Genomic DNA, 20,016 nt, shown 5'->3' on the forward strand with positions numbered 1-20,016 from the left:
TTTGTAAGTTCCATAACCGCAAGCAAATGAAATAGAGAGTCTGTGTAACCAACCATTACAGCTGGGCAAATCCAGGGAGACGTAACCAAATAGCTGAGAAGCAGCTTTGGGTTTTGATAGGATTTGATCTACTGTTGGGTTGGTGTCAAAGAGGGCAAGCGGGACCACGGCGATGGCAAAGTCGGCGTTAGCCCGGGGGGGCCGTAAGACTGCCCTGCTGTGTTTGTGCAGGCCTCACTGCCATGTTATTGGATTCTCTTCATGTTAGCGACCTCACGGCAGTGTCCTGTTTGTGGATGTATAGGCCTGTCAGGGAGCACCTGGGAACCAGGGGAGTGTGCACATGTTTAGAAGTGAGACAGACCAGCAGGGGAAGGAAACATTCCCCTTAATCAATAGCCTTCTAACAGAGTCCCTTTGATAGGCTCAGCAACTCGACGCCCTTCAAGCTAGGACACATCAGCCCCTCGTGCCATGGACTATCCCCACTCCCCACTCTCAGGCACTGCACTTTCTAAAACCTGCCCAGAATTGTATTCTGCTAGATCATCCCTAGTATTAGCCTTGGAATATCAAGCAGAGTTAGCAACACCACATCCATCTTTCTGTCCATTTCTGTTTCTTTTTCATCTCCTGAGTTTCCATGTTTAACCCTTCACCCTGCATCGATCGTGCTGAATCCCTGCAGTTTAACTGGCTTCTTCATGTGAGCATATTGTAGCTCTGTCTTCATACAAGCACAAACAGGGATTAAAAACTCCATATGAGAAAAAGAACAAAAGACTCATTTATCTTCTCATAGTGGGTAAAGGTGGATTGGTTGCAGCACAGTGGTTTGAAAGCTGTATTGTCTTCTCCTTTGAGTTGTCTGGCACTTCAAGGGTTTTTAATGACTGTCTTTACGTGGTTTTTTCTTATTATTTGCCCTTTCTAAAATAGATTAAGTATTGCTGGAGGAGTGTTGGATTTTACTGATAAATTGTTTACTTATTATAGATTTATCTGAAGTCTCAGATGACTGGCAATACTGTCTAGACATCTGTTTCCTGTCTAAGTCCTGTCTAAGCCACTGGTTCTTTTATTCTAATTAGTATGATTTTTTTAATCATTTGGCCTTAAGCTCTAATCTCCTCTACTGTGCATGTTACCTTCAGTTCCAGGGCCCCCTGTGAGACTGGTGTTCCCAGAGGTACGACTCACAGAGGTCCGAGTGGTCTGGCAATCACCTGTGGATGCCAACGGCATTATCATAGGTAAGAGGGAGCCCTAACCCTAAGAACTAATAGTAGAAATGGAAACACTGCTGTGACGGAAGTGCTGTGGTCATTTCCTCCCCTCAGCACACTCACCCAGGCAGATCTGAGAAACACCAGTGTCAGGGAACTTTTCATTTGCATGTGAGAATGAGGTGCTGTTCCACCACCCATCTGCCCATATAGCATGATTTCATGCCTGAGCTCTTTCTGCCTTACTCATGACTGCACATTGTGGACAAAATATTACTATATTGCAAAGATACTGCTACATCATACGGCTTGTGATATGTATTATATTATTAAATATTTCTCAGCAAATCCTTGAGGTGACATTGTTAATGACTGGCCTGCAGTTATCAAAATGTGAATACCACTATTCATAGAACACCCACATAACACATCTGGAATGTGTGAAATTGGTCAAGATGTTCCCACACAACAAAGAAGTTATTTATTAGAGCTCTCACTTCTGTGTTATGCCTTCTCCAATATCAGTATCAAAACTGTGATAATGACTACCACATGATATATTGTACACTCCTAACCTCACCTTCTAGTTTTTGATCTCCATTCGGATCTAGTCTGGATCGCAGTGTTTACTGCTCCTGTGTAGTAACTCAGGCAACTGACCTCGCATGGCAGCTGAGACTAAAGCCACATGTGTACCGGTGAGGAGGGAGTGGAAAAAGCTGGACTGTAACAAGATTAAGCTGACTAACACCTCATAGTGAATAAAGCTCAAAATAGCTTCCTGCCAGATCTCGGCACTGCTCCAGGTAAAGAATATATGATCCAAACAGGGAATGACAAAGACGATTTTATACAAGGGGCTTTCTGTTGTTTTATTTTTGTCTAAATTTGAGGTAGATTAATGGAACAAATGTTCTGAACAGTAACAAAGCTGATTTATGTCTCCTGAAGCTACATGAAATGACAAGGCAAAAGAACTGAACTTTGTTGCCCTGCACAAGCATGGTGGAGAAATGTGATTGGCCATACGCAAACTCCATTATATTCTTTTTAGTTTCTGATTTGCCTGGTTGGTTGTTTGCTTCTCTTTGAAACATGGCACAGCAAGGCCATTTAGCTTGAAGCCTCGTAAGCTTGTTTTATTCATAGCCAGCCTCATTTGTAATCCGGCTTCCCAAAGCCATTGAAAAACATTCTTTTTTCCCAGCCCTCGGAAGAATCCGCTGAGCTGACGGTTGGAGTCGAACGGTGCTAGGAGTTTGCTTTCGTATTCGCTGCAGCCAGACTAATCCTGCTTAAATCTGCCCTCAGCCCACTCTGCTCAGCTCTGTTCCGGGCTGCCTGTGCACGGGGCGTGGGCCTCAGAAAGCTCAGCTCTGCTTTTTATGCAAGATCACATTAGAGCTCAGGCAAGCGCATGCTCAGCCTCTGAGTTGAACACACACAGGAATGGACACGGACTTTACTGTGATGTGCTAGTTAATTACCTCGCCAGCTTTCTTAGGCAAGCCTGGCTTTGCTTTCTTGTGCATTCATTCATGTGTCTCAGTACCTCAGCAGATGGAATAGGCCTGTCTTCTGCAGAGATCTCCGAATTAGAGCAACTTTTTTCCAGGTGACCTCTGATTTAGGTGAGAGAGCTTGCATGTATCGGGCTCACCTGGCCATGGTTGAGACAGTTAGCATGTATCGAGCGACCTTTGTGCTGAAAGGTTGCGGCTTTTAAGGAAACACTGCAGATTGGTGATTTCGTGTAACCGCCTGGCCACAGGAACAGTCAAGATCTGGCCACTACAGGATGTGTACCTGCTGGCCAATGAGCAGTGCAAATCAGAGCTGCAGGAGAGAGGCGGCAGTGACCCAAACACACACAGGCTATTGGCCCTGCAGTGCAGACCCTGCCCTCAGCCACACTCCTGCAAGGCCACAGTGAACATGGCAAGGGTCAGGGCCCAACAGAAGGGCCCAGCAAAAGATAACTCTGGTTGTTTTCTAGCAATCTCCATCAGTGGAACTCCACACATCTGCAGTGAGAAAAAATTCCAAGCCTGACATAAACGCGTGGGCATGTACGTGTGTTTGTGTGCATGTGAGTGTGCACGCATGTGTGTTTGTGTGTAGTGGGGGGTGGATGTTATTTTTCACAGTCCCATGTGGCTGGAGTGGACATTAGGCTGAAATGTGCTGCATGTTCCACAGTGTGGGATGGCCTACTTTATTACAGCACAGCCAAAGGGTCAAGGTGCAGAACACAGAGCAGACAGACAGATGGAAGAATGTTCCATCTCCGGCTCGGCCATGCTCTGCCCACACGTTTCCTATCTGCAGCACTTCCTGGGAGTGCTCGCATTTGTCTGTGACACACAATGCACCCCCGACCCCACAGAGCGAGGAGGCTTCAGGGTACTTCACTCCTGCAGCTCTCGCTGGTGCACTGGTGGCTGCCAGGAACAAAATACTTCTTTAGATATTATCACCAGTAATAAAATAGAGATCAGCATATACAAAGAAGTAATAAACAGTCATTTTTTCAACATTGTACCCCAAATGTGGTGTAATATATCAAAGAACATATTTCTTATTAGGACAGCATATGTTTGCGATAGGGCCAGCTGTCAGCTAAGTATGGAGATCACACCACTTCTTCCCTCCAGAACGGAAAGGCTTGCCAAGGGAATTGTGGGCTTATTTGAAGCTGGTGATAATGGACAACATTTTCCAGTAGACTAAAGATCTTTGAAAGCAATTGCTCATCCAAATCATTTTACTGTTCTGTAGGATTCTGATGCAGGTTTTACCCTCAGACCGTTGTTTTCTTTTTCTCTTTTTGCTGAGGTGATTTCTTCTCCTCTATCACTTGGGTTCTCTGTGTTTCTGACTGAGCTGTTACACTAGGCCGTGGAATCTCCTCCTTAGTTGTGTGATGTAGGTTACTGCATCCTTCATTCTTAAGGCTGACAAAGCATTTCGGATCCCTCATCTGCTCTTATTTCAGGATACCAAGTTGCTTACCGGCTGGATTCTGGAGAACCCAACCAGTTCACCACTGTGGATGTGGGCCCAAACACCAAGGAGTTCACAGCCTCTGCCCTGAGCCAAGAGTCAGCCTATATCTTCCGCATATCCGCCAGGACACAGCAGGGCTGGGGCACTGCTGCTCAGGCTGTGGTCATCACTACAGAGATCCGAGGTAGGACCCTCTCTCTCTCTCTCTCTCTCTCTCTCTCTCTCTCTCTCTCTCTCTCTCTCTCTCTCACACACACACACACACACACACACACACACACACACACACACATACAGACGAAAAGCATGCACTGGCCATCAGTCTTTAAAGGCTACTTTATTTTCTGCTTTTGAGAGGGCCTTGTGTCACCCCTACAAGTACCCTTCAAACAAAGTTAATTTGTTTCCTTTTACCCTTTTTTTCTTTCATAGACTGACTTTTAAAAATGGTGTTATCTTTTGAAGATCTTGTTGCTGAGCTCTTTAATCTGATTAATGGCCAGATGTCATCAGATGGAGAAGAGATTAGTTCTGCCTCTGTGTAATGTTTCCCCTTGTTCCCGAGAGAGCTTCTCAGGGAAAGTCATATCAACCTCTGATTGTTCTGCAACCCGTTTATCAGACATTATGGGGCAAAAGAAAAAATAGTAGAAGATAAGACAGTGACCGATACAGGGCCCACCTGATGGCAATTCTTCAGAATGATATGCATCTTTAATAGTGATCAATACTGCTCACCTTTAAATAAACAATTATGCCTCTGCACATCGATTTGGAGCATGAAAATCGATGGTTCCGGTGTTCTGGAGGGGCACAACCACGCTGCTGATGGATGCAGTATGATTAAGACTAGTCAGCAAGCCCGGCCTGGCCCCTGCCCCCACCTCATCTCTCTTCCCCCATCCGCGCGCCCCAACTCCCACTCCCACCCCACCCCCACACTCACACCAGAACGGCCCCAGCCCCCACTGCAGCTCAGCGTGCCCCAGGACCAGGTGCAGTCACGCCGGCTGTGGCTAGAATGGGTGCCAGGCAGAGATGGCTCCTCTCCCGTGAGATACTTCACCCTGCAGCTGCGCCAGCTGCCCGACGGAGGCTGGATAACCCACTCCTCTGCCATTAGTCACAACAGCACATCCTGTGTGGTGGACCGGTGAGCTCCAGTCTCTCTCTGTGTCTCTTTCTCTTTTTTCTTTCTCTCTCTAATCATTTCTCCATCTTCTCCACCCACACACCCATAGACCCAGACACCAAGCTGAACCTCCAACTCACCAGGTTTCATTCCCCCCGGCTGCATAACCGTTTCTTTCCCATCTCTATCTTGACCCTCAGCGTTGCCAGCCTGACTGTAGTAGTAAGTAAATAGTAAGACTTAAACGTTTCGAAGCCTTTTTTCCTCGCTAGCAATTTTTTGTGCTCAGCCGTTAGAGAAGCGGCAACTGGCCTGCGCTGCTGTAATGCCCCGACATGCATCTGAATTACACTTTAGCTGACACTGTGATTACATGGCAAGTGGTATTTTACATGCATTCAGAGGCTCATCTCATCTCGATCATGACAACTTTCCTCTTCTCCTTTAGGACTTCTTCTAACCTGTCAGTTCTTTATTGGCTTCTAAACAGGCTCACCAGCCTCCAATATATTATTTAGGTCTGATTTGTGAATTTGGAGACCTTGATATGTTACACACTCTGGGGCATTGTGAGGAACCTCTCAGCTATAGATTCCTCATGCCCCTCACTACTGAATAGATGTGAATGGGTTTAAATCGTATTGCAAGGGTCATGTGTATATTTTTAGAGATAAATTAGATTTTAGGTTCATAAAAAACCTATTTCCTAAGCAAGGTTATTTTGCCTTAAGTTTGAAATATTCAGAGAAGTTAAATGATTGTGCGTGTGACAGAGAGCAGCACCTGTGCTATATCGCTGATGTTGGGAAAGGATTCTGTCCAATGGGAGATAACTCACAGGCCATGCAACCCCGCAGGCTGAAGCCCTACACTTCATACAAGCTGAGAATGATGGCCACTAATGACATCGGCGACAGCAAATACAGCCAGGAGACCGATGCAATTACAACTTTACAAGATGGTGAGTAAGGATGGAGGTGTTTGTGCACGTGCCCTCTGGTGCTAGCTGATGCAGTATCGATTCAGGTAAAAGAGCTTTAGAAGAGGCAGGCACCCCTCTCTTATCTCCGTCATGGTCTTGAAGCATGCTGTTACATGGAATTGCACTAAAGGAGGATTTGTGAGGGGTTTTTTATGTATGCCGTTCCCTCCCGTTTCCTGGCAGTTCCGGATGAGGCTCCCGTTATTCAGTCCGTGAAGCCGTCCACGACGACCTCTGTGCTGGTGCAGTGGCAGGTACCATATTACCCTCTTTCTGCCCTGATCATCTGCGGACCTCATCAAGCACAGATCTGTCCCTGGTCACCCCATTTCAAGACAGCCACTTCAGTCTGAGGAGATACAGGCTGAACTCTTGGAGATAATTGCCTGTTAAATGCATCCATCACAGCCATTATCTGTTTAATTATCTGGGTTTCGTTGATGAGCGAACCTCTTTAGCAGGACGTACCAGGAAGTATGTCATGGCTTGCTTGGTATTCGTCACGTGCCATTGCATATCTCAGGAAAGTATTGATAACACGTTTCTATGAAGTTCACAGAGAACTCTGGTGGGCCAGGATAATTAATACTCACACCCCTGCAAAGTACAGCATTCCAGAGGCATATTAGTTAGTACACGAAACCTTTCTCTGGTGACCTATGACAGGCCGATCATCTCCCAGGCCAACTGCTTTATCGGCGGCCCCATGGGTCATGGCCACATGATTACTTTCAGTGCAGCACTTTGTAATGACCCACTGAACGGCTGGCCCCTGAAACGAGATCCTCATGTTTCATTCCTTCCATCTGCTGCACGTATAGGCTGAGGCATAGACACAGAGAAAAGGAGAATACCTTCGCTCTCGCCTAATGGTCGTCTGTTACCACCCCACACACCCACTCCCACCTCAAACTGGACGTTTAATAGAGTGAGCAAGGAAGCGAAGGGAAACATGACCTTTCTTTTAAATGTGTGCCATTGCAGTCGCCCAAGGAGGAGAGCGTGAACGGTGTGCTCCTGGGCTACCGGCTGTATTATCGTGAGCTACAGTATGACAGCACTCCACTAGATTCCAAGAAGGCCATCAACAGCTCGGTGGCACGCAGCGATCTGACAGGTAGGGTATGGACAGCGGATGTCCACACAGTCTTGCACACCAAGCCTGGGGCGTCCGTTTTCTCAAAGTGGTCCTTGACACAGGAAAATAAAATGAATAGGACACAATTCTCCATAGCATGATTTCATGTTTTGAAACATGGCAACTGTGTTTTGGAAGAGACAGTGAGAGTGTTTGAGACCCAACTGGACTGCAATAGTAAACTAGCCAAAGTAACACATGAAATTTGACAATCTGATACAGTTTCTGGGCCAGAAGCAGGGTGGTGTCTAGAAGGTTCTCTGAATAGGTGGACAGCATTCCTTTTTGTGCTCTTGCCACCTGGGGAATATTTTAATAATTTTCTGGCGGGTGACTGAGTGAAGGTGAGCTCATTAGAAGCCTGGAGCGCATGAGAGGCAGGCTTGTGAGTTTGAGCTCATGTCCTTGGCACTGAACATGCCTTCACACACCTCGCTGTAGCCTCTACCTCTAAAATGCTTTTTGCCAGATTGGACTTAGCAGTTTTGACAGCATTTAAACACACAGTCCCGAAGCAGCCATGCACGACAGCCATGCAATATTTTTCTCTTCTTTATACTGGTCAGGGAAAAATCGCAAGAAATCTTCCATCCCTCCTCCCTGCTACTCATATTTCTCTTCCTGTCCTCTTCTGCCCTGCTCACTCCTCCTCCTTTATCTCCTCCTCCCCTCCTCTCTATACCTCCCATCTCACCCTCACCTATTTCTACCCTCCTCTTCCTTGCCAGTATTGCCTTATCTTCTTCTATTTCTCAATTCAATTCAATTCAAGGTAGCTTTATTGGCATGACTATACCAGGTATACTTTTGCCAAAGCAAATCATTTGGAACTGAACATGACAACTGTCAAGGTAATAGAAGTAATAAAATGGCCAGATTGTGGTCACTGAGCTGTACTTGGTGAGGATCTGTCTCTCCTCTGGATCTCTAACCATGTAGATATATTCCACTAACACATATTATCTGTTTAGTGCCCGATAAGTCTGTAATTTAGAGTGAGTTCTGGTGTCACTGTCCCAATGTTCAGATCAGTCTTCAGAGACCTGGCTTTTTCAGGAAGACTACAACTTTGGTTTTGTCCAGATTGACTGTCAGTGTTACAGGACGCTCCACACAAGTCAGGTGGTACGGCCTGCCGCATGCAGGGGGGTTCACGCTTGTTTGTAGCCACACCCCCGTGATGGCACGCACCTGCACGGGGTTTAACGTTTAGTGTTTGTTGGTCTATTTAAACCCTCATCAGTGCGTGCCTCAGTGTTGATCATTGTTTGTTAGCATCTGAGTAGAATGTTAGTAACCATGTTTGTGTATCCATTGTTATTGTATGTCTAGCTTATGTTAATGTTACAATCTTTATCGTTAGCGTTAAGTGTTTATGTTCACTGTTAATGTTGTGTTTGAGTGCCACCGTTGTCTTATACATTCAATGTCATTAAATGTTTCACAAAGTCGAGGGAGTCTGTGCATCCTGTTCCGCGCCCTGCGGCAGTCGGGCGATCGTTACAGAATGACCAACCACCACAGGACACCAGCTACCTCTGCGAAGGACGGACTTCCTAGCGGGAAGTGCATAGGCACCCCCTGCAATGCCGCCTGGATCCCAGGTTATTGGGAAGAGGACCACAACTGGTGTCTATGTCCACTACCGAGGTGGAGGAGAACACCCCTAGGAATTTCTTGGGGGGGGCCTGAGGCTACCGAGCCTGAGTCGAGGAGTACCGATGTGCCCCACAAGGACCATAAAGAGGGCGGTTGGGTGGAGCCAGCAGGATCTCTGGAGGGCAGGGCTGAAGCCCGAGTCCCTTCCCTTCTGTGGACTTGCCAGCCAGACTGGAGGAGTCCACCCAAAGCCTTGATGGCAAACAGCCTCTGGGGTGCTCCAAGAGCGGTGGAGGAGAGGAGGACCATTCGGGGGAGTAGCACAGCCAGAACCGGGCTGGACGTGCACCCCTGGGTGGCCGTCGAGGCCGGGGACACGTCTACAGCGCCTGCGCGATTAGCAGGCGCTGCAGCACAGTGCCTTATGTCTGTGTGGAATGGCGCTATTGCTTGTGTATATTTGCACCTTTTTTGTGTGTTTAGGCGCATCTCATCGCAGGGAGAGCGTCAGGCTGAACCGAGAGAGGCAGGCACTCTGTCTTTCTCCCTGGCTGGTGATGGACTCCCAGGTGGGAGGTTCCTGGCCTGCTTTGTGCTGGGTGGGCAACGGGCATGGCCGTGCTGTGTCTGTGTATGTGTATGGCAGCCCGGAGTTTGCTATCCCAGAAGGGGAAGCGTCGGGAACCGCGTCCCTAGGGAGAGGTCGTCGTCGGGGAATGCCTCTCCCCCGCATATTATGAGGAGCATACCGGACTGCCCTGAGGGAGACAGGGATTCTGTCATCCTCCCTCCGCTCGAGAGGTCTTCTGGGCTTTCAGTTCCTAGCCTGCCTCATGTTGGGTGGGCACCAGTCAAAGCCATACTGTCTGTATGTGTACACAGCGGCCTGGGGCTCGCAATCCTGGAGAGGACACGTCGGGAGCCACGCCCCTTGGGAGGGGGTTCTCTCACGGGGCGCTCCCCTCCCCCCACGTCACATGGTACGGCCTGCTGCCTGCAGGGGAGTTCACTCTTGTTTGTAGCCACACCCCCGTGATTGCACGCACCTCCACGGGGTTTAACGTTTATGTTTATGTTCACTGTTAATGTTAAGTTTGAGTGCCACCGTTGTCTTATACGTTCGATGTCATTAAATGTTTCACAAAGTCGAGGGAGTCTGTGCATCCTGTTCCGCGCCCTGCGGCACTCAGGTGATCGTTACAGTCAGGGCCCTGTACTGATAGAACTGCTCTAGCAGCAGCAGATCATCTGCGTAGATGTAACGCGAGGTGGCCCGAGTGCCGCAGGGCGAAGGGCAGGACTCACAAACGCCAACGTCTGGGACTTACATTTATTAACATTTAAACATACAACACTAACGGCACTCACAAGAGTTACACACGCTTAATTCAAACAAGAAGCAGTTAACATTAAACACGGGCAAGAAACAACGATACGTTTAACTTTGACAAAAAGAACAGTAGATCAAACATTTACTACGTTACATCCACACGCTACATTAACAATGACCAACGATAGTGTACTTCCTGTCGTGGGTTTAAATACACATCGATGAAATGAGGTGCAGGTGTGTGCAGGCGTGGCCACAAACGAAAGTCCTCCCGCTGCACTTGGCTGGCCAAACCACGCGCCTCGTGGGAGGCGAGCGTTCCGTGACAGTAGAGCAGACATTTTACCTCCATATTATTTAGGATGAGTCAAGGGGATCCAGTTTGTTCCAGTAACAATGCTAAATCATTTATATAAATTTTGAACAGGGTTGGACTGGAGCTGCAGCCCTGTCTCACCCCATGCCCCTGAGTGAAGTATTCTGTTCTCTTGTTGCCAAGTTTTATTCTGCATATAGATTTCAAGATATCATGCAATTGACCTCCTATGCCACATTTTAGAACTTGATAAAATAGTCTAGTATGCCAAATAGAGTTTGGCATATATCAACAAAACATGCAAATATTTTACTGTTATTTTTTGGTGGGTATACTGTATGGCGTAAACATGGTGCAATGATTTGGTAAAAAGTCAGTTTGACTCTTATTTAGGACACTTGTGAAAGGAAGGTCTGTCGTTAATAATACATCAGAAAACATTCCCCAGATTACTGCTCACAAACATGCCTTGGTAGTTGCTGGGGTCAAATTTGTCTCCACTCTTACAGATTGGGGATATCAACCCCATGTTCCAGGTTTCAGAAAAGCAGCCATCTTGAAGAACCATCTTAAAGAGTTTGAGTAAGGCCCTGTGCAGCTCAAGAGAGCTGTTCTTCACATGCTTTCTTTTAGGTTTTAGGTTTTGGAGTATATCTGCCAATTCTTTGAGGGTATTTCTATAATAAAAATGGGTTTGGGTTATTTTTGAAGGCTGATTTACAAAGGTTTTTTGGTTTTTTTTGGTTGGCTGTAAGAATTTTGAGGAAACGTCTTTGAATACATTTTCAAAGTAAGTTCTCCATGTATCTCTATTCTGTATTGGCGTGTCTTGCCTTTGATTTGTGTTAAGACTATTCAATATTTCCCAGAACTGGTTATGATGAAGAGGGTTTTCAATGTCTTAAGAGTCTGGTTGTACTGTTACTGTTTCTTTTTATGAACAACTTTTTTGTACAGTTTGTGTTTAACAATATTTTTTTCTTAGTTCAGCCTTTTGTGTTTTTGACTAGATAGCCATCTGAGTTCTTTTCTTACAATTTGACATTCCTTGTCCAACCATTTTTATTTCTGTGGTCTTTTGCCTAATGTTTTTGTTTTAGCAAGGTATACTTTGATTTCAGATTTGTTATAAATTTCTTCTATTTGTTTTACAGCCAGATTAACATCTTTTTTGTTAGGTTGGAACTGTGTTATTAGAAAACTGTTAATAAGGTTAGTCATCGCTGTCGAAATGTCCATCTGTATGCAGGATTGATTGGAATTAGTTTGCAGTGTTTCTTTGATTCCTCTAATTGTGGAATTCTCTTTAGGAGAATGGTCTCTCAGAATCCCTGATAATTTGGCAATGGTCTGATAAAGCTAACTGTAGTCTGACAGTGAATGCATTGATGGAGGAGAGGTCTGCGTAACTAACAATATAGTCAACTACACTAGACCCAAGAGCTGAGCAGAAAGTGAACCTGCCTAAAGAGTCTCCTCAGATCTGATCATTAAGCATGTACAGGCCTAGGCCTTGACAGAAGTACACTAACTTCTTACCATTATTATTTACCACAGTGGAAGGGTTTGTCTCTCACCTCCTCTTGCTTACCTCATCTTCTGGTCCTTTTCTCTGGTCCTCTCTTCCTCTCTCCCCTCATCTCCTCCCTTCTCCTCTTCATCTCTTGTTTTTCTCCTCCCTTTTCCTTCTCTCCTCTCCTATCCTCCCTTCTCCTCCTCTATGCTTAAACATAAGGGCTGCCAGCTCTCAGCATTATTCCAGTTCTCATATGATGATCCATAGGCAAATTACCCACAGCTTTGCCCTATTTGTTCAGTCTTACTAGCTCGTGTTCAAAAATCAGCAGGTACTTCAAAATCCACTAAGGCACTCTGGCAGGAGGAATCTACTGAAGTGGCGTCTGCTCTTTTGGCTTTGAAGTGCTATTGCATGTTTCATTCATGTCTGACAATGGTTTTGTTTTTTGGTTTTTTTTTTTGTCAGACATGCCAGACAGACAGGCATTAAAAATACTTCAGGATATTATTAATTATTAATATTATTTAAAAATCTTTTTTTTTTAAACTTATTTATTTCTGTTTTCATTGAAACAGGTTTGTACTCAACAGTAGTATGTTTCAGGAGTCTTAATAGCAGTCACAAGCTTGTTATACTGTGTTTTATATTGACTGTTGAATCATTAATCACTCAGTCGATGTAGCCCCAGGGGTTTGATAGCAGTCCATGCGGAGGGACGGACAGTTCAGCCTTGTGAGGTTTCATCAGTTCTGCGAAGGAATATGTGCGACTTGGGTTGAAAACCCAAAAATTTACAGCCATGATGAAATAGCTCTTTGATTTGTATATTTTCATCTTGCCTCATCCTTTAGTAATGGATTCCTCATCTCTCTCTTTTTCTGTTTTTCTCTGTCTCCACTCTCCCCACCAGCCAAAAGCACTGTGAAGACAGTGAGCAGTCCTTCCCTAATGGAATTCGAACTCACCCGTAAGTTTCTTTCCATCATCTATCTAAATTAGCCCACATTACTTTGAAGTCCAAATAAAATATTCACACTCCCTCTGGCAAAGATTATAATGCCCGATGCTCTCTGCATTCCAGAGGACAAGGTGATTCCTCTAATAAGTCAATTCTGACAAGTAATAGTCTAATCTCCACATATGCTAAGACATAATTGTATTCCATAGACCAGACACAAACTCCTCTTATTGTGCTTTGTTGGCCTCATCATCACACTACATAGTCTTGGTATTCCAGTTACATCCCAAGAACACACGACCTTCTCCAGAAATATAAGTTCACAGACATGTCGGTTATCTGAACAACATGACTGTTTAAAGTACTTCTCTTTTATGTCTATTGTCTTCAAGCTGAGAAATATTCATTTAAATACCGTTGTTTGTCTTCACAGAGCTACAAAAATACAGGCGCTATGAAATCATCATGACAACCTACAATATCATTGGGGAGAGTCCTGCCAGTGCTCCCGTGGAGGTGTTTGTTGGGGAAGCAGGTATAATCATAAGATTACACTGACTGCTCTGTTCATGATCACATGACAACAGTTCTCATTAGGATAAGCATTTCCTTAACCACTCCTCGGGCAAGGGTGCTTGTTATCCTAGAATGGTCAACATGCTAGAATTCATTAGACGCCTTTTTTTAGTTTGTGTTCATCTTTGCTTATGCGCCATCCTAATTCATCATGCAGAGCTGAAGGTCAGTGGAAGGGTCTGTCTGGAGGATCAGACTCTGTGGCGCCTGCTGAGTGAAGGTCTATTACAGGACAGCTCTTCATCCAGCCCAGCCCGGCATTGCTGTCATAATGGCGCTATACCTCACAGATCCCATATAATCAGGGAACTAGTTCATAGCAAAGCAACTGTTATTCTGCTGCGTCCTCAATACTGATGCCGGGGAGTCGCAGGGGTGACCAGGGGGTGACATGGGGGTGACATGGGGGTGACATGGGGGTGTAGACTGCACTCATGTCACAATGGCCCAACCCCAGCAAAATCCACAGAAGGAGTTGAGAGCAGGAGGGAGGGCCTCTGTCACATCCACACCTGTGTAGTAACTTGTTCACTAGCTCACATCCACACCTGTGTAGTAACTTGTTCACTAGCTCACATCCACACCTGTGTAGTAACTTGTTCACTAGCTCACATGTACACCTGTGTTGTAACACATTCACTGTCTCACATATACACCCACGTAGTAACACATTCACTGTTTATCATGTTTTACTGTTTAACACCTATGACTGAGATCTGAGATTTTTTAACATTACCCATTCGAGTGAAATATGTGGGTTTAGATTTATTTAAATCAATACCCAGAGAGGGCATTTCTAAATAGTGTGAGGGCTACAGTTTTAACCAGTCTCTACTGTGACTCATTTACTGTTTCACATGACACTACTGCTGAATGATCAAAAAGAGAATCAAAAATGAACAATTCAAAAGAAACTGAAGTGAGGTTTCTCATTTGCACATTCACTTAATGTGTGTTCAGCCTGGCTAATGGCATCATGCATGTACAGTGTCATAGTTGAGCTCTGATATGGAACTTAGACAGGCCATGCAATTTGTTTCTCAGCTAATAAATGTACGTATGTTGGATGATAGACATGTTAGGAGACAAAAGATAGGATACACACACCTAAGGTGAGGCAGAAAATAGGTTTTATCAAGGCTGTGCTTGTAGCGCAAATTTTAAAATATATAATCAATTTCTTCATTTGTCCGAATCTATTCGCTCAGTCATGCAAAAAGAATAGTTTTTTTCTCAAATCATCCATTATTATGGCCAGTCTCTCAGCTCTTTTACTGGAGCAGTCAACACACAGGAGGCCTTTAGAAGCCTAAATGATGCCCATGTTCAGAGAAGCCTTCAAGGAGGCAGGGCAGGGGGGCAGAACTCCTCAGCTGGTGGAATGGTTTGCAAGATGGGTTTGTGCAGCGACTTAAAAAAGGTGCTGGTGAGAGTTTGCATGCTTTCCACTTTTCTCTGATGTTACACTGCATGTGTGCAGGTTGACCTTGCTGAAATAGAGATTTTGCCAAGCAGAAAAAATGGCTCTCTCGCTGTGTGGTTGACAGTTCCAGTGTATTGTTCCTACACTCACCTAGATGTGTACCCACATGTAGACTCACACACACATACATGCACAGTTGAATTTACTTTGAAAAAAAACTCTAGAAGCTAATGATCTCCACACCGAAAACTTGTCTAAGTACAGAATAGAATGCCTGATCATTGGTGGTTTCAGCTAAGCTGGAATGAACGGATAGATGCTAGAGTGCTCTTCAAATTTCACATTAGTTGTCTTGTTGTTAAAAACAATGTTCCTTCCAGTTACTGGGTGAGTAATATACAGTGGCACTGACTAACAGCTGAACATTAGCAGGCTTCACTATTTAATGAGCTGCCAAACAGCAAGAGCGGACATGACAACATCCAAACCCTGGCATTGGAAACCAGGCTATAATTGCTGTGCTACAATACATCATACAATATACAGTCTACATTGTTTAGCTCCATCCAGCTGGTGTAGATTTGTGTTCATGAGTTTCATGTCCTATATGATCAATTGATTGTCTCTGAAAATAGCAGAAAAAAACTTTTTCTTTCGACAGACAGATGTATTAGCATGGCTGTTCTCTTAGAAGTACTGAAGAGCGACAAACTGCTACAAATGGAGCTGTCACTGTGATGTTTAATTTCAACATGATGCTGAAACTATTTTCAATACCTTGCAGGGATACAGAGAGAGGTCTTCTGGGGCAGGTGTTCAATAGAAAAAAAGCATGTCCACAGTGTCAAACAGTTTGTGAAATAATACTCGTGGCTCAGTATTACAGTGCTGGAGTGTGAAATGTTAGCTACTGTTTTAGCATTGGATGCAAACAACAAACAGCTGATAAACTACTGTAAGCATCATACAATCTTTTTCCGATAGTGGATAGCTTAGTGTATAGAAAGGAAAGCAGACTTGTGCCAGAGATTAGTGAATGGGATGTCATGTATGAAAGATGTCCCAAGAGGTAGGTGATGTCAAGCCATTTGAATTAAATACAGGTAGTTATAGGAAGCCAGAGAACAGGAGTAATGTGTGCAGTTTTCTTTATATGAGTAATTATCCAAACTGATGAATTGGAATTTATTGAAGAATTTATCAGGAAAACCATAAAATAAGGAGCTGTAGTGAAGAGGTGCAGAGGAGCAATGTTGCACAGGTTATTAGGTATACCGCTTCAGTTAAGGAGGCAATGTGGGTTTAGAAGGAGAATGTAGGGTCAATTCCCAGGTTAAGAACTGCACTTGAGGGGACAGCTATGACATCTTTAATGGCAAGGCAGAAACTACTATTCATAGAAACAGCTGCTTTGATCCCTGCGAATATGATCTTGATCTTGTCAGGGTTTAACCTGAAAATATGTGCCATGCAGTGTTTCATAGTTTCAAGCAGACTAACATATAAACAGGAGAAAGACATCAAAATAGATTTGAATGTCATCAGCATAGAAATAAAACTGTGGCCATGCCACTGAGTCAAGAGGGAACATGTAGACAGCAAACAGGAAAGGATCTAAGAAACAGCCTTGCAGAACACTTTGGAACAGTAACAGTGAAAGATTTATATTTGCCATTAGAGACAAAATTCTTTATTTCAGAGTTGGACCATACTAAATTAGAATCACATATTCCTAGATGTGAGTGAAGACAAGAAGGTGGAATAATGTGATTATCTGTATCAAAAGCAGAACTAATATCAAGAAAGAATAAACTATTAATAGCACCAATATCAGCAGATCAGAGGAGATCACTGGATACTCTAAGCAGGACAGGGTCTGTGCTATGGTGAGATAAAACACCTAATCGGAATTTCTCATACATGTCATTATTGGACACGTATGCTTGTAACTAAGATGCAACTGCCTTCTCTGAAACTACTGCAAACTAAATGATCCTCTAGTAACTAAGAACAGTAGAGTTAAGGGGATGTTCATGAGAATGGGTGTGAAAATGACAGTTTTTAGAGGAAATGGAACCAAGCCAGAGACAAGACATCTGTTCACAATGTGGAAGTTGGAAATGAGAGGACAGTGAGACAATATCACTTTAAGAAGTGATGTTGGTGCTTAAGTAAGCTAGTGAGGTTATTTCATGTTCTAATAACTTTGGGAAGATGAGTGCTCCTTGTATCAACAATTTGTTTTGTCTAGACAATCATTACACAAAATATCAGAACAAGAAGGGTTAGAAGATGGACTGAATAAGCCTGGTGGTGGTATTGAACAAAGCATGAGGTCTATTGCTGTTTTCACTGTCACGGACAACCCCTCCTAGTGTCCCTGTCTCCATGGTTACCCTGTCTCATGTATTTGTTTTGCTTCCGTGTTTCATTTTCTCCGCCCATTATTTGTAGCACCTGTGTCTTGTTAATTCTTATTAGTATGTGTATTTATACCCTGTCTTGTTCCGTTTGTTTGCTGGTCATTGTTAATGCTAGCCTTCATTTGTTCCAGTCTCTGTGTGTTAAATACTAGCTGCTCTTTGTGATTCCTAGCCTCCGTGCGTGAATCCCAGCCTCTTTGTTATTCCTAGCCCATTTGTTTTCGCTAATGGAGTTTTTCTCGTTACTTATATTTTTGTTATAGCCTGCATCCCCTGTTTGCCATTGTGTGCTTTTGTTTGCTTGCATATTATGTATTCTCATACAATTTGTGTTGGTTCACTGAACCTGGACTGTTCCAATGACTCTGATTGTGGATTTGCCCTTAATAAATCTCACTCTTCTCAGTGTGTGCATCCGGCTCATGATCGTACCATGTTACACACTGCTGATGACTGATGGGCAGATCTGGTAATATAAAGAGCATCTCTGTAATGTTTAATGATGTCAATGTAAGCAAGCAATGCACTGCAAATCCAGTTTTCTTATAGAGGCACTCAAGGTGTTATCCAGCATCTTCATGGCCTGAAGTTCAGGTGTAGCCAGATGAGTTGTGTCCTGGTTTTCAGGGGAACATCAAGGATGGTGCAAATTAGATCAAAGGTCAGAGCAACAAGTTCATCTCAAGCAAGAGTAGGATTGAAAAGATAGCTGACTAAAATACAATGATTGAATTAATGATTGGGGTTTCTTTTTAATTAATGAGGGGAAAGGGGCAGGTGCAAAAGCACCTAGAACTGACACCCAAAGCCCCATGGATGTGACTGATACCCAGAGCCCCATGGTCATACCCAACACCCAGAGCCCAAATTCGTACCTTTCACCCAGAGCTCCATACTCGTGCGTGACACCTCGCATTATTGCATAACTCCTTGCATAACTCATGGCCATGCACCTCGCATAACTTTTGGCCAGCATCTACAAAACAGCAACCATGGCAACATGCCTTTAATAAAAGCATTGGTGGTGATTTCATCGAGGTGAGATTTTTTTTCCTTCCAGCACCTCTTTGGGGTGCTTTTGGCCGCCTCTCGTAAGAGGCTTAATGAAGCAGTAAATATGAGTCTGTCATAAAGAACTCAAGCAGCTGGCAGACCTGCACAGGGTTATCAGCATCAGGTTATTAACAGCGTCATTAGAGGGGACCAGGCAAGGAGATTACTCCCGGCAGCAGGAGGGGGAACGGCCAAACAAACAAATGAATTTCCTACTGATTAACATCAGGTGTGGCACCATTTGAGGACAAGCAGGGGTGGGGAATGAGTCATGAGGAGGTGGGGCTGGGGTGTGGAGTGTGTGTGTCATGTTGGTGTGTGTGTATCTGTGTCCATGGGTGGGTGGTTGAAGGGTGCTGTCCTTTAAACCTTCTACTGCTACCGATGCCACCATGGAGCTGCCTGGGAGAACATAGCAGTGGCCTGTTAGCACTCTAGTAATGACTCCTTCAGTGGGAATGCTCCTGAAGATTTTCACTGCTCCTCAGTTCCACTCCTAAATTACTCTACCACCCTCCCCACACAAACTGGGATTACACACAGAGAGCCTAAAATGAGCATGCCATCTTGCCTTTAAGATTGCTATGATTTTAAAAGTCTCCCTGATTAAAAATGCATTTTGTTTTTCTTGGTGAGGATTGCAACTTTGGTCTCTTATTCCTTAGACTTCGTGAAAAAGAAGCCAACGTGCCAGTCATCTTGGTGTGCAGTTACAGCTATCGTGTGTGTGTGACTGTTCTGCTAAAATGAAAGTGTCAGTGTGCGTTGTTAAGCTGGAGGTTTGAGTAGGTGGCACAGCTGGTGATGGCAGGTAGCTGTGTTTATGCCTCTATCTCACCCCTACCCTCTCAGCACCCTCCGTGGCTCCTCAGAATATCCAAGTGAACACCATGTCATCCACCCAGCTGGAGGTGCAGTGGGAACCGCCTCCTGTGGAGACCCAGAATGGCATCATCCAGGGCTACAAGGTCACAACCTCTCCCTGTCCTCATCCTACATCCTGTCCTCCTTCCTCCAACCACTCCTCCTTCTTCTGCAAACACTCCTCCTCCTACAACCTCTCCTCATTCTGCCAGCACTCCGTTTTCTCTCCCTTGTGCGCTCTCTCTCTCTCTCTCTCTCTCTCTCTCTCTCTCTCTCTCTCTCTCGCTTGCTCGCTCCTGCTCTCTCCCCCCCGGGTGTGAAGAGTAAAGCAAATAAATGTTTTCAGTTTTCACTATTACATTGTACTGTTATAGATAATGATGTTAGTCCGTATGTTTAAAAGACCAGACCATTTGGGTCATGAAATAATTATCACAGGTCAGGGTTAAATGAATCCCTGTTGAAATACGC

General features: G+C 44.6%; 1 protein-coding gene across 6 annotated transcripts in view; it reads left to right on the plus strand.

The window, feature by feature from the left end:
* The window catches only part of sdk1a (sidekick cell adhesion molecule 1a), a 181,967-nt gene that overhangs the window by 153,093 nt on the left and 8,858 nt on the right, over nt 1–20,016 (plus strand). For all 6 annotated transcript variants that reach the window (XM_035528817.2, XM_081699294.1, XM_081699295.1 and 3 more), the window contains 9 exons: nt 1,155–1,253; nt 4,222–4,416; nt 5,184–5,385; nt 6,222–6,325; nt 6,530–6,600; nt 7,331–7,463; nt 13,159–13,215; nt 13,640–13,741; nt 19,534–19,649. In XM_035528817.2, coding sequence (XP_035384710.1) covers nt 1,155–1,253; nt 4,222–4,416; nt 5,184–5,385; nt 6,222–6,325; nt 6,530–6,600; nt 7,331–7,463; nt 13,159–13,215; nt 13,640–13,741; nt 19,534–19,649 — 1,079 coding nt within the window. The remainder of the gene's footprint in view (nt 1–1,154; nt 1,254–4,221; nt 4,417–5,183; nt 5,386–6,221; nt 6,326–6,529; nt 6,601–7,330; nt 7,464–13,158; nt 13,216–13,639; nt 13,742–19,533; nt 19,650–20,016) is intronic.

Source organism: Electrophorus electricus, chromosome 2 (genome assembly GCF_041902795.1).
Source record: "Electrophorus electricus isolate QZ-2024a chromosome 2, ASM4190279v1, whole genome shotgun sequence".
NCBI lineage: Eukaryota > Metazoa > Chordata > Actinopteri > Gymnotiformes > Gymnotidae > Electrophorus > Electrophorus electricus.